This window comes from Plasmodium malariae (assembly GCF_900090045.1).
Source record: "Plasmodium malariae genome assembly, chromosome: 10".
Lineage (NCBI taxonomy): Eukaryota > Apicomplexa > Aconoidasida > Haemosporida > Plasmodiidae > Plasmodium > Plasmodium malariae.
Genome location: NC_041784.1, coordinates 1,565,098 through 1,580,000, shown reverse-complemented (window position 1 = coordinate 1,580,000; position 14,903 = coordinate 1,565,098). Strand labels below are relative to the sequence as shown.

Sequence of the window (14,903 nt, the reverse complement as noted above, 5' to 3'; positions counted from 1 at the left end):
GTAGTGCGCTAGTGCAATAATACAGTATTGTAACTAAGGTGGGCGAGAAAATAAAAAAATTGGGGCGCACGAAAAGATACGTTAACACGATAACATGCAAACATGTGAACATAGCAGTATGCAAATTATGAATAGCTTTACTTTTTCCATCGTTCTCTCCCCAGGAATTAAAAGATTTCATTTTTCTTTTACAATCTGTCATATATAAATGAAAAAATGCATCTCGAAAATCTATTCAAAACGGTACACAAAACAGTACACTCAACACCACACGCAACTCTACACACAACGATACACACAATCCTTCGTACGACGCTTCACAAAATTGAGAAGGATAATACTGTTTATAACCTTTCTTTCTCTATATAAGCACTTCCTCCTCGGCTTAACATGGACCACTAGCATACAAAGAAGTGCATCGTCATCAAATAAATATGTACCTCTTTTAAATATATGTTATAGAAAGAGAAGGAAAGCGTTCCCTCACATTTCACATGTAGGAGTAGTATTTTTTAAAAAAATATTACCTAGACAAAAAAATTATTTTTGCCTAAACAACTACAATGAATGCAATAACTGCAATGAATGCAATAAACGTAGTGGTAGAAGAAGGAAAAATATACTTCACTTCATATCATTGAAAAATGTTGTAAAGGAAAAGAAAAGACAAACTAAAAATGCATTTTATAATATAAGAAAAAATATAAAGAAATATGAGGCTTTCCCTTTGTACAGTCAAGAAAAAGAGGGTTCACAAAATAATATCAATATAAAGCCGCTAAACCGTTTTAGTGATGAAAAGGAAAGAACTGACGTGAGTAAAAGGAACGAAACGGGAGAAAAAAGCGAAACAGGAAGAATCGAAAGTAACGATGATGATGATGATGGTAGTAATGCTGATAATGAGAATGGCGATAATAATGAGAATGACCATCATAATGATAATGATAATGAGAATGGCGATAATAATGAGAATTACTATGATGACTCCGAAGGGACAAGTACAAGGCACTTCTTAACCGAAACAAAGTATTACAAAAGAAGCAAATATTCGAAGGCTGGTTATATGAAGGAAAAAAAAAGTTACAACTATACACCAGGGAAGGAAGAAAATCATTCTTTTGACGATTTTATAAATAGCGAAACTAGAAAATCGTATACAGAATCGAAAGAAGAATTGATAAGGTATGATATAAAAAAGAGTTTAGATGAAGCAACTGTTAGTCTTCCAGATTTATTATACAGAAATTATTATTCTGATAGGAACAGATCAAATGATTTAGATTTATTACACGAAAAAGACAAGAAGGGTATACAAATAAAAGGGAATATTGTAGAACCTAATACTACATGTCAAATAAAGCAACAAGGAAAGGATAAGAGATCAGAAGGAAATAGCAAAATATCAATTATGAGTGAATATACAGTTATAGGAGAGATAGTAGGGGTACATGGACTCTTAGGGTGGTTAAAAGTAGTAAGTTTTACAACCTTTAATGATATAAGATTTAAAAAGAATTGCTATCGATACCTTATTATTAATAATAATCCAAATCCATTACCAATTAAAATAGTTGATATAAAAGAATCGTTAAAAGTAGGTTTTCTTTATATTAAACTGGAAGATATTAATTCCAGAACAGATGGACTGAAATTAAAAAATTGTTTAATATGTGATGATAAAAGAAATTTTCCGGATATTGAAGAAAATCAATACATATCTACAGATTTACTAAATTTTGACATTTATATTTTTAATGATTTCACTAATACATGTATTGGAAAAGTTTTTACCTTCTTATCGAAGTATGACTATATATGTCGTAAATCGATGCAAGAAATTTCAGATGATCTTATAAAAATCCAGCTCAACAAGAATATTCCTTTACAAAGGGTTTTTCATATCATAAATGCTTCAAAGGTGAATGTCGCACCTGTCTCGGTCAGCAGTATGGCTAGTAATACGTCCAACAGTATGTCTAGCACTATGTCCAGCAGTATGACCAACAACTCGACTGATATCCATCCGACCAAGAACCTCAACCCCATCAGAGTGTTGATTAATCGGAAAAATTTTGATCTTTACCAGCACGAAGACAGAAGCTGTGATACAGAGAGTAACGACCCGAGTGAACGAATAAAGGACGACAAAAATTACTACGATTCGTTAGACAACTTTGATGGTTGCTCTTATAAAAAAATATACAAATGTGAATTTTGCGATGATATTTATGATAATGTATCGGATGCGAGTAAGCACGAAAGTACTCACTTTCAAACGGATGAAGAGATGTTGTACAATGCGTCCCAGTTGGGTAATGACAAAGAGAAAATTTACGAAGTCACACAGAAAGATGCCAAAAGGGTTAAAAACGTTGACTAGTAAGAAGAAGAAAAAAAAAAAAAAAAAAAAAAAAAAGCGAGAAAGAAGAGGGGAAAATGTTGAAAATAGTTGACCCAATAGTTGGCCCAGAATTCTGCATAACAGTCAGCACGTGAGGACTAACTCTTTGTGCACACACACTAATCATTTACGCGTTTTATAGTACAAACACTTGCATAGATCATAATGTCTGTATTGTAAGCATATAGTTTATTCCGTCTACTTTTTCTTATACAGTCTGTCATCACTTATATGAACAATTTTTGATTTACCTCGTTCGACTCTCTCTCGTTCGTTCATTTGTACATTTTGCTTCGTTTTATATAATTTGTCCATACTTTATTAAAATTGGCTTTAATTTTATTTAATTTGGCCATATTTTAATAAACTTGGCCATATTTTAATAAACTTGGCCTTATTTTATTTAATTTAGCCATATTTTAATAAACTTGGCCTTATTTTATTTAATTTAGCCTTATTATATTTAATTAGCCTTATTATATTTAATTAGCCTTATTATATTTAATTAGCCTTATTATATTTAATTAGCCTTATTATATTTAATTAGCCTTATTATATTTAATTTTTTTTTTTTTTTCCTTTTTTTTTTCTCTCCCCCCCTCAGCTTCTTCGTCCCAATTGTAAAGGAAAGAACTATAAGATCTGTAAACTACGAGATGAAGAAAATTTACTTAAACATATCTACTGTTTTTCTATTGGACAAACAAAAGTAGCTACGACATATGGAATCACCTGCCTACATGTTTTTATTATTAGTTTGTCTACATTTTTGTAAGGAGGAGAAGCCTTCAAAAAAAAAAAAAAAAAAAAGACTATCTCAAAAATGCACCATTTCCGTATCATTAAAATTAAGCATGTACATATTATAGGCACTTCAAGCTAAACAATATTTTTTGCAGTACTCTCATAAACAACCCATAGTTACAGTTTGTTTTTGTAACATGTAATATGTTGTAGTACAAACAAAAAAGAAAAAAAAAAAAAAATATAATATAATAAAGTAAAATAGAACAAAATTGAGCAAGCTCTTATAACATTTTTTTTTTTTCTTTCCTCTTCTGCATTTTGTTCACAAAACGGTGTAACATGCGACTATTTTTTTTTTTTGTTTTTTTTATTTTTTTTATTTTTTACTTCCCTTAATCATGTATTTTACTTCATGCATTTTTTTATATATTTATGAGTTTTCCCTTTTATAAACAGTAAAAAATTAGATCTGTTCTGGATTTAGTTATGATTTATTTTTTCATGCTTTATTTTGTCATGTTTTATTTTGTCATGTTTTATTTTATTTTAATTCGAATTTTTTCAATAAGCCAAAATTGGCGCATATATTTATACACACATATATAAATAAGCATATAAGCATATAATTATATAAGTCTGTAAGTGTGTAAGTATGTACACTTGACAGAATATTCCTAGACCTGCTTCTTTATTTCGAAGAATGATGTTAGTTGCTAAAGATGAAAAATTATCACTTAGTGTTCGTCGTAGTGTTCCTTTGTGTCTTCCTCTTCAATCGAATAAACAATGGTACGAAAAATAGTAGCAAAGTACATGCAAAATATATACAAAGTAGTCTCAAAATAATTACAAAATCTCTCGAAAAAAAAAAAAAAATGAGCCAAATTTTTATATTATATTATGAACGTGTTATGAATATTGCACTTGGGCGATGGTACAATAGGATAAAATGTTGTTATGAATAATGAACCTTGTAATTTTTCCCAATTTGCATATGTGAGCCTATTTGCTATATCTGCATTCGCACAGTGCCTTATATTTTTGTGTTTCATCTTTGAAGGCGAGCTGCTCTCCATGGATACGATAAACAACCTAATGAAAAAGGGGCATGTGATAGAGGACAACAAAAATTTTACAAATTTTTCTTTTTTTTATTTATATAATGCCCTGAGGTGTACATTAACACAACAAGTGTTTGAATCTTATGAAGACGAAAAATATGAACGCGAAATATTTATCATAAAAAATAATTTATTACGTCTGAAGGAGCAAAAGGATAATCGAAATTTGTGGATCTTCTTCGAGTTCCACCTTTTCGACTCGTTGATATCTTCCGTGAGAAAGAAAAGAAAATGCGTATAAGGGTGTTCTCATGGATATGCGCATGCGTATACGCATATATAGATATATATACTAATATATAGATATACATACACATCTATTTGTATATATATATAAATAATATGCACATGTATATGTGTGTGCTCACTTGGGCATCTCCGTGCTGCCATTTCATACCAGTTGGCAGTGATATTTTTTGTTTTGCCCTCTTGCAGATTGAGGAAATAGAAACGCACATGAGAAATTACAGCATAGGACTCATGGAAATGTTTAACGAACTGAAGCTAGCTGACCCCAGATTTAGTAACATGGTAGATCTAACTCTAAACATTTGTGATGATCCCATTTTTGCCGTTGAGGAGGTCAGCATGTATTTAGTCATAGTTCCTTTCCTCCTAGAGAAGCTAGGTGCAAAAAGAAAAAATAAAGCAAATTGTAGCGAAGCAATGCGAAACAGAACAGAATAATCATGCACTCATAATGCACGTGCAATAAACTAACTTCACAACTTTTTATGTCGAATATTCTCAGCAACAACCTGAGAAGGGGGGTCAAACATAACAATATGACATCAGTTTTTCTTTATTTATTTATTATACTTTTTTTGTTATCTTTTTTTTGTTATCTTTTTTTTGTTATCCTTTATTTGTTACACTTTATTTGTTATCCTTTATTTGTTACACTTTATTTGTTACACTTTATTTGTTATCCTTTATTTGTTACACTTTATTTGTTACACTTTATTTGTTATCCTTTATTTGTTACACTTTATTTGTTACACTTTATTTGTTATCCTTTATTTGTTACACTTTATTTGTTACACTTTATTTGTTACCTTTATTTGTTACACTTTATTTGTTACACTTTATTTGTTATCCTTTATTTGTTACACTTTATTTGTTACCCTTTATTTGTTACACTTTATTTGTTACACTTTATTTGTTACACTTTATTTGTTACACTTTATTTGTTATACTTTATTTGTTATATTATATTTATTATTTTTTTTTTTGCCCTACGAGGTCGACCCGCCATTTTGCCCCAATTGTAACTCCCCCCTCACACACCCACAGAAATATCAGCAAAAACCTACACAGATGAAATGAAGCACCTTCTTCGGAAGACGCTAAATTGTTTACACATTTTCATATCGTTAATATGTGAACACAACATAAATATTACAGATATATACAAGAAAGAGGTAAGAATGTTTTTAAAAGTAAAAGAGTCTTTTGATTTTGTTTCACTGAATGAAGACAATATTCTGTCACTGCATGATGAAATATATTTAAAAAATAAATACGGGAATATGTTGATAAAAGATTTATTTTTGTTATTTAAGAAAATTTTTTTTTACGAAATGGACGAAGAAAGATTATATTATTACAATTATATACAAGTAGTACCTATATATGTAAAGACTGAAAAAGGAATATATAAATCGAAAAGTTATAATAGAGAAAAATCATTTTACTCTTTAATAGAGAGTGTATATAAAAAGGAGTTACAAGTTAATGAAGGCATAATTATGATTACTGTATTTAAACAGTATAATATTAAAAATGATGCTAAGAATAATACTAAAACACCTTACTATTTTGACGCAGACATTATATATAAAATAATAATGCATCAAGTTTATAAACCTATATCTCCTACCGCATCCGATATAAATTTCAATTTTTTATATTCCACTAATATAGACAGCTCATTATATAAAACAACAGAAGAAGATATAACTTTAAGTCTTATATTATTAATTGATACTACGCTTAATATAGAAGATCTTTTAGAAAAAATGTATAATTCTATTTTTTCAAATGATATATTCTTAACTAATAAAGAATTAAATAAACAAAGAATAAAAGTAATAGGTTCTTGTATTTATAATCAAAAATCTCAAGCTCCCATTTTTCAAGGTTTCTTTTCTCGTGGTCTTAGTTCCTATATCCTTTTCAAAATTCGTGAATGGTTAAAACCGAACCAAAAGTTAATCTATTTATCGATTGAAAAGGCAGAAGATCATAACCACATTAGGTCGGGGGTCATTGCCGAAAGGATCCTCAACAATCCTCAGCAGCTCTACCAGGTGGTGCTGCTGTTCGAGAGAAACGTAAGTGGATCAAAAAAATAAATATAAACAAAAGTTACAGGAACAGTAACAATAGTAGTATCCGTATAAGGAACAGTAACAACGATGATAACGATGACGATTCTGCGCTATTTTTGACTAACGTGAAGTGCATCTTATCTGTTATCTATTGCTTGTTTTATGTTTCCTCAGTTTTTTCACTGATTTATTTTTTGTCTCAAATATGTGGTCTCTCGTTAATTCACATGATAATTTTAAGCGGATGAATTGAATAGCACTACTGCTTTATTTATATATTCATTTATGTATTCATTTATGTATTCATTTATGTATTCATTTATTCATTCATTTATTCATTCATTTATTCATTCATTTATTTATTCATTTATTCATTCATTTATTCATTCATTTATTCATTCATTTATTCATTCATTTATTCATTCATTTATTCATTCATTTATTCATTCATTTATTCATTCATTCATTCATTCATTTATTCATTCATTTATTCATTCATTTATTCATTCATTTATTCATTCATTCATTCATTTATTCATTCATTTATTCATTCATTTATTCATTCATTTATTCATTCATTTATTCATTCATTTATTCATTCATTTATTCATTCATTTATTCATTCATTTATTCATTTATATATTCATTCATTTATGCATTTAATTATTCATTCATTTATTCATTTATATATTCATTCATTTATTCATTTTTGTATTTATTTTGTTTTATTTTTCCGCCGATCCGCTATATCCTTGTTCTGTTACATATACAACGACCCCTTCACCAACTTGCGCATATTTTGGATACTTCTTAGGTGTTATTATATATTTTTTTTCTTTTTTCCAGGCCATTATCAAATTTGACAAGTTTGAACAAAGCGATGAGTGTGATATGTGCTTAGTAGGGTACAAAGGACTGTACACATTGTACTTATGTATTTTTATACCTACTACTGTGAGTTTGATTATTTGTTATTTCTTATATAAAAAAAAGAAAAATACAAAAAAAAATATGGTTGATGTTAAAGCAGATGAACTGACAAACAAAAGGATATCCATTGAGCCAAGTATCGCCCCCCTCAAGATATAATTTTCTTTATTCCTTTTTACGACTAAAATTGAGGTAAATATTTTAGTTAAGTTTTTACGGCAAAAATTCAAATGGTGTAGTAACTTTGATTTATTTCCCAATTTCAAAAATTTCATACATCTTGATATATGTGTCTTACACAAAATTATTGGCACATGTATATTTACTTAATTTTTTTTAAATTAATTTTTTTTCTTTCTTATTTTGCTGCGCATATGGGCATTTACTTTATGCTATGTATAATTGCTCATTTTGTGCTTTGTTAAAATTTTTTAAAACGTATATTTTATACTTCATTTCTGTTTTAACTTTTCTTTTCACATTTACCTTTACCCTCTCCCTCACCTTCGCCTTTAATTTTAACTTTAGCTTTCATTTTTATTTTAATTTCTGTTATAATTATTGTTCTGATTTTTTTTTTTATTTTTTAACGTTACCACTCTGCCATACTGTAACGATATTTCCGTTCTCTTTCATATTCGCATATTCCGAATGGAAATGTGCAAAATTTTGTAAAATTTTGCAAAAATGCCCAAACATAAGTGCTAGAACGTGGAGTTTTAGTGATACCTCTCATACCGCCATAGACTTTTGAATGTTTTATGATAAAGCGATTAGAAGGACATAAAATTCTATGCGCGAAATTTTGTCCATTTGCTATATTATACTGCACTTAAATAAGTTAAAGGTACCTTACCATATCTGACTACTCCACCATAACTACTCCACCATATCGTACACTCCCGTGTGCTTCTTTTTCATGCATCTAACAAAATGAGTAATATTCGGTTAGGATTACAGTCAAATGAGTATGAAAAGATCCAAAGAAAAAGCTGGACAAATATTTTATTCAGTCAGAGTGATGATGATGAAGAGGAAACGTCCCCTCCAACAGTAAATAGTATATACACCAATAAATAATAAAAAATAAATTATAAAAAATAAATTATAAAAAATAAATAATAAAAAATAAATGATAAAAAATAAATGATAAAAAATAAATGATAAAAAATAAATGATAAAAAGTATACGATAAAATATAAGTAATAAAATATAAATGATGAGAGCTGTAAATTATGCTACACATATAATGTATATATATGCGTTTGGAAAAAATAAAAATGGAATAATAAAAAATGAAAGAAGCATATCTGTTCAAGAGCATTCATTGCAAAGGGCATACGTACGTCCATATATGCGTATACATGTATGTATATGTGTATATATCTGTTTATATATCCGTATGTATGCATATATCTCTATGCACTTATCCCCGTGTACACAACCGTATAAATATATCCATAACCACTTATCCCTATGATTATCCGTTCAGTGCCTCCCTCCTGCTTCTAAACATTTTGCGCTCCATTATTGTCCTTTTTCCTTTTTTTTTTTTTTTTTTTGCCTATTTTAACGAATATATAGAGGAGGGCAAGTTTTACAAAAAGCTGTATGCCTTCATAGAATCAAAAGCTACATACATTAACCTAATATTGAGAGCAAAAAGCGAAGAAGATAAAGCTGTTCCAAAAAATAAATACTCGAAAGCTAGTAGGAAATCGTTCCAAGAAGAGAAAGAAGAAAGGGAAAGATGTTTAAATGAAATCAAGGATATAGTTAAAGGTATATTTCCCAGGCGTTCCGATGAGTACATAGACGTGTACCTTAAGGAAATTATGAGTAAACACTAGTAGATACGCAGAAAAAGAGCAAATATAGTGCATGAGCATGTTTGCGCGTGTACAACACAGTATGTGCGTACATCCATATACACATATATATGCACATATTTACATACATATGTGCATTTATGTACTCCCATATACATTATATACATATATATACATCCATATACATGTATGTATGTATATATGTATGTATGTAAGTATGTATGTATGTATGTATGTATGTATTATGTATGTATGTATGTAAGTATGTATGTATGTATGTATGTATGTATGTATGTAAGTATGTATGTATGTATGTAAGTATGTATGTATGTAAGTATGTATGTATGTAAGTATGTATGTATGTAAGTATGTATGTATGTAAGTATGTATGTATGTAAGTATGTATGTATGTAAGTATGTATATATGTATGTATATATGTATATATGTATGTATGTATGTATGTATGTATGTCTCTACATGGATGCGCCGATGACGCGTTTCCTCCTTTCAGGTGATCCCCCGAAAGAGAATTGCCACCTTCACAAGAAATTATTCCAAAGGAATGATAAAAACATGTTTGTAAAGCACAATATAATAAGTTATGTATTCAATTTTGTGGACTGTAAAACGTTGATGAAATTTAAGGAGTGTTCCAAAATTGACAACGAAATAGTAAGTTTATATCTTCGAAAAATTTTATATTCCTTATCTTTTAAAGATCAAGAAATAAAAACTAATATACATTACTGGAAAAATGTAATTGATTATTTTTTTTTTAAAAGTGGAAAACTTAAACCAATAGATAGAACATTATACCCTTTAGTATTAAAAGAACTAGAAAAGAATAAAAGTTTTTGTGCTATTACAAAAGATTCAATGGAAAGTACTATTTTTATTAGTTTAGATTACTTTAATGAAAATCTTATATCATGTTGTAATCATACTAATCCTTTACCTCATACATGTATACCTACGAATGAAATACAAGGAATTAAACAATACAAAACAGAAAATATTACTATGGTTGATTTTGTTCAAGAATATTATAAACGATTAACTATTATTGATGATGAACTCATGTGGAGTGTATGTTACTTTAGAAAGTCTACTCAGTTTCTTTCCTTGCTTCTTTTGGAGTATATTAAATGTATGATGCTTGTTCTTAACAAATATAAAGGGAGCTGTATTTTTAAAAAAACAGAATATTTGGTTAATTGTGGACATCATATTACTCATCGTATTTGGATACAGCTGTTTTATGAATACGGAAACGAGTTAGTTGATGTTCAGGAGAAAAGGAAAAAAAAGAAAAAAAAGAAAAGAAACGCCCAAAATGATCATAAGGTTTCTGCGGCTGCCGCGTTTGATGCTGATTATGGTGGTCAATACGATAATGATAATGATTATGCTGATGATGATTCTACCAACAACAACCGCACCTTGTACTTAACCATCGCTGACCATTACAAGTGGGATGCATAGGAGGGTAAACCCGCTCTTAACTTCACTCCTTCGTTCACTAGTTTATTCATTTGCCCTTTTTTTTTTTTTGTATAAGGAGGGACAACGACAGTGCGGACACTGCCTCCATTTCGCTTGCATTCTCCCCCTTGAGTCTTTTTTAAAATTTACAAAAAATAATTTTAAAAATATTCTTATTATAAAACTGTTTTCATTTTTTGTTCTTATTATATATACACAAATGAATTTCCACTTTGAAAATTAAAATAAAATAAAAGATAAAATAAAAAAAAAAATAATATAATAAATAGTACTAATGATAATTAATAGTACTAATGATAATAAATAGTAATAATGATAATAAATAGTAATAATGATAATAATAATAATAATAATAGTAATAATAATAATAATAGTAATAATAATAATAATAGTAATAATAATAAGGGTAACTATTATTATTATTATTTACAGCAATGAACTGTAAAACGTAAAAAAATTATAAACACAAAATAGCTTAACACTACTTTGCGTATTCAAAAAATGGAAACTGCAATGGGAATTTGTTATGCGTGTTAATAGCGCATAAGTATACACATGCCTATACAGCCACACTCATATATACGCATACACATAAACATACATACATATATGTAGAAATCCGTGTATAGGTGAACACTTTTTCTTGGGCGCTAAAAATTTTTAATTTATCGCTTCTTTTTTAAATAATTAATTATAATAAGAAAAAAACATATACATTAAAAAATAGAAATAAACAAGAGAACGAATAAATAATGAGTAATAGTAAAATTTTGAGAGTTACAAATATGCTTAGGGGAAAAAAAAAAAAATAAGAGTCATAACAAAGTTGAATGTTATATATCGAAGGATCCAATTGCCTATTTCTTTATCCCTTCTTCTTCGGTCCTATTATATTTGAAAAAAAAAAAAAAAAAAAAATTCAAAAATTTTATGTAGCAAACAGTGTAAATAACAAAAAATATTTTATTACAATTTTTGTATGACCATATGACACAGTTACATATAAAACCGAAATAGGCATATTATCTATAAGTCCATATTATATACATGTACATATATTTGTACATTTACACACATATTGAGCTCAGAGCGTGTAAAAAAAAATAAAAAATTTTACCGCTCATCCTTTTTGTTCTCGTTTTTTGGAAAAGACTTACACTCCCCTGGTATAAATGGACAAACGTCATTTATATATATATGGGCAAATTTTTACATTAAAATTGTACTTCTTTTTTTCATTTTTCATTTTTTTTTTTTCCTTTCTCTTTTAAAATGTTTACTTTCACTGCTGGATGAAAATGAGTCCGAGTCGGAGTCCGAACTTTCACCAAAGTTTTTTGGCTTGTGGTATATACAACATACTATTTTGACGATGTGTTTGAAAAAAAAGCGGAAAATAATTATGTGTACAGATACTATACATGCGTACATGAGTACATAAGTACATAAGCACTAAATGGTAAATAATAAATACAAAATGCCTCTTCGAATATCGCATTTGTGCATACACTTTAAATGCAAGAATTTTCATGTTATTTGTGCAATTTTTGCATGTACATAACATTTTATATTTCTTTCTCTCCATGTAACTACCTTTTTTCTACTCGTCACTCTTAATTTACATTCTCATTCTCTATCACTTTTTTATATCTCTTTCTCTTTCCTATTTCTCTTTTTGACCATCTTTATAAACTTACCTTTTGATGACTTCTTTTGCGCATTTTCATTATCCACAGTGCTATCATCCCACCTAACCATTTTTTGAGGTGATAACTTTAAAATTCGTACGATTGTGTTTTGATTTCCATTTTGGTCATTCCTCGTATTGGTTTCTTGAACATACGTAGTCGTCGTTGTTGATGACGAGTGAACATGAGACATTATAGAAATATGTACGTATATGCACTTTATATATATATATATGTATAATATGTATATATATATGTATAATATGTATATATGTACAAATTCGTAAATGCAAACATGTACACATATACAAATATAGATAACATATATGTATATTTATATGCAGCTAAAAATGCCATCAAATAAACTTCATTAGAGAAGCACGGAAAAGGAATACAATACGATAAAAAGAATTAAATGAAAAATGGTAACCAACAACTTTAACAGTCTTATTAATACTATACACTCCTCCTTTCGCTATGTGGTGCATGAAAATGGAAATGAAAAAAATATAAACAAATTTACAAATAGATATATAATAATATTTAACAGTCAAATATGTATATATAATACATACATTTAATGAGTGACAATAATATTTCTCATTTTTTCAAATGTAAATGAGGAAAAAAAAATTAAGAGCAGGTAATACCCTCTTTTTATAATTTTATAAAAAGCAAAAAATATTTATTTCTTCCAATGTATTAAAAAAACATCATTTTTTGGAAAAATAGAATTTATATGTTATCACATTTTGTACATGTTCCAATTAAAAAAAAATATACTTCTGTATATATGCACAGTTATATATATACATACAATTGATACATAATTACTTGCACATATATTTACGCTTCTTTTTTATAGTAATCTCTACGCGTAATTTTATTTTAAAGGAGATGGATTTTAAGCTTTTTAATAAATATTACTATGTTCAGAATTCATAATTTTTTTTTTTTTTTTTTTGCTTTTCGATAAACATATTGTCAATCAGCCATTTTTCTTTTTCCTTTTTTTTTTTTTTTTTTATATCATGTTCAGAAAAAAAAAAAAAAAAATTCGATAAAAAAATGGTTATTTTATGAATATTATTTTTCAACTTTTTACATATACATGGTTAATGCGTATAATATATATATATATATATATAAATATACATATGCATATTCTTATATATATTAAGTATATGTAAAAAGTACACTGAGAAAAATAATATCTGTAAAATGAGAAGAAAAAAAAACTTGTTGAATAATTCCTTAATTTATGTTTTTATTTTCACTGTATATTTTTAAATTATGAAAAAAAAAAAAAAAAAAAAAAAAAAAAGTAACTTTATTAAAATTGTATGAACAGTTCATAATAATAATAATGTAAAGCGTATATATGTAGAAAAATGTATGAATGTATAAACACGTATACATGTACATTTTTACATATTATATACGTGTTTAAACATATGTCATATTTTTATCTTAATATAAATTTTCATAACATGCTTATGTTGCATATATTACAAATAAGTGGTGAGAAATGGAAAAAATAACAAAAAAAAAGATATAATATAATAAAGTAAAATCAAAAAGTATAACGAAATTGAATGAAGTAAAACGAAATTGAATGAAGTAAAACGAAGTTGAATGAAGTAAAACGAAATTGAATGAAGTAAAACGAAATTAAATGAAGTAAAACGAAATTAAATGAAGTAAAACGAAATAGGATGGAATGAGGTCAATGTACTATCATCATAATAAATGAAGGATTGCAAAGGGTTTATGAAAAATTAAAATATGTTATATTTTATTTAAGTGGTTGCAACTTATTACAATCATATCTATATCTATATATTTATATATATGTATATATGCACGCGTATATATACATATGTGTCTGCGCGCGTGTGTGTGTGTGTGTTAACCTACACACATCATGGGACACCTCTTACAACATTGTGTTAAGTTCCACTAATAAAAATATTATCTCAGGTGTTCATGAAATAAAATATAATCATTTATTTATTATGCCTTTAGTATTTTAAAGCCTTTACAAATATGCATTTGTGCAATTATTTATTAAACTATGTTGTTCTCATCTTGCATAATAACACATATTCTTCTCATTTTTTTTTTTTTTTTTTTGTACCACAATATGAAGATCATATACATATGACAACTCGTATGCCACATATACAGTGGCACACATACGATGGCATACATACAATACGTACATGATGGTTGTACATGCGTAATGGGAATTTTATGAATACCTTGGTGCAACTTATAATTTTCTATATTTCCTTCTCATCTGGCCTCAAATATCCATTTGAAAGTAATTACATTTTGTAAAATTAAATTC

At 27.8% G+C, this 14,903-nt stretch overlaps 4 protein-coding genes across 4 annotated transcripts; 3 read left to right on the top strand and 1 right to left on the bottom strand.

Moving 5' to 3' along the window:
- Window positions 1–208: 208 nt before the first annotated feature.
- On the top strand, window positions 209–3,117 carry RimM (ribosome maturation factor RimM, putative; the record flags this gene model as incomplete). Its single annotated transcript, XM_029005637.1, has 2 exons — window positions 209–2,382; window positions 3,009–3,117. The coding sequence occupies 2 exons, from the start codon at window positions 209–211 to the stop codon at window positions 3,115–3,117; spliced, it is 2,283 nt and encodes a 760-aa protein (XP_028862206.1).
- A 753-nt stretch (window positions 3,118–3,870) lies between these two features.
- PmUG01_10043100 (conserved Plasmodium protein, unknown function) lies at window positions 3,871–7,691 on the top strand (the record flags this gene model as incomplete). Its single annotated transcript, XM_029005636.1, has 5 exons — window positions 3,871–3,940; window positions 4,212–4,486; window positions 4,708–4,900; window positions 5,566–6,605; window positions 7,449–7,691. The coding sequence occupies 5 exons, from the start codon at window positions 3,871–3,873 to the stop codon at window positions 7,689–7,691; spliced, it is 1,821 nt and encodes a 606-aa protein (XP_028862205.1).
- Window positions 7,692–8,465: 774 nt separating this feature from the next.
- Window positions 8,466–10,844, top strand: PmUG01_10043000 (conserved Plasmodium protein, unknown function; the record flags this gene model as incomplete). Its single annotated transcript, XM_029005635.1, has 3 exons — window positions 8,466–8,592; window positions 9,117–9,371; window positions 9,874–10,844. 3 exons carry the CDS (start codon window positions 8,466–8,468, stop codon window positions 10,842–10,844), a joined length of 1,353 nt encoding a protein of 450 aa, XP_028862204.1.
- Window positions 10,845–11,722: 878 nt separating this feature from the next.
- Window positions 11,723–12,746, bottom strand: PmUG01_10042900 (protein phosphatase inhibitor 3, putative; the record flags this gene model as incomplete). Its single annotated transcript, XM_029005634.1, has 4 exons — window positions 11,723–11,750; window positions 11,983–12,028; window positions 12,146–12,226; window positions 12,563–12,746. The coding sequence occupies 4 exons, from the start codon at window positions 12,744–12,746 to the stop codon at window positions 11,723–11,725; spliced, it is 339 nt and encodes a 112-aa protein (XP_028862203.1).
- Window positions 12,747–14,903: the final 2,157 nt, after the last annotated feature.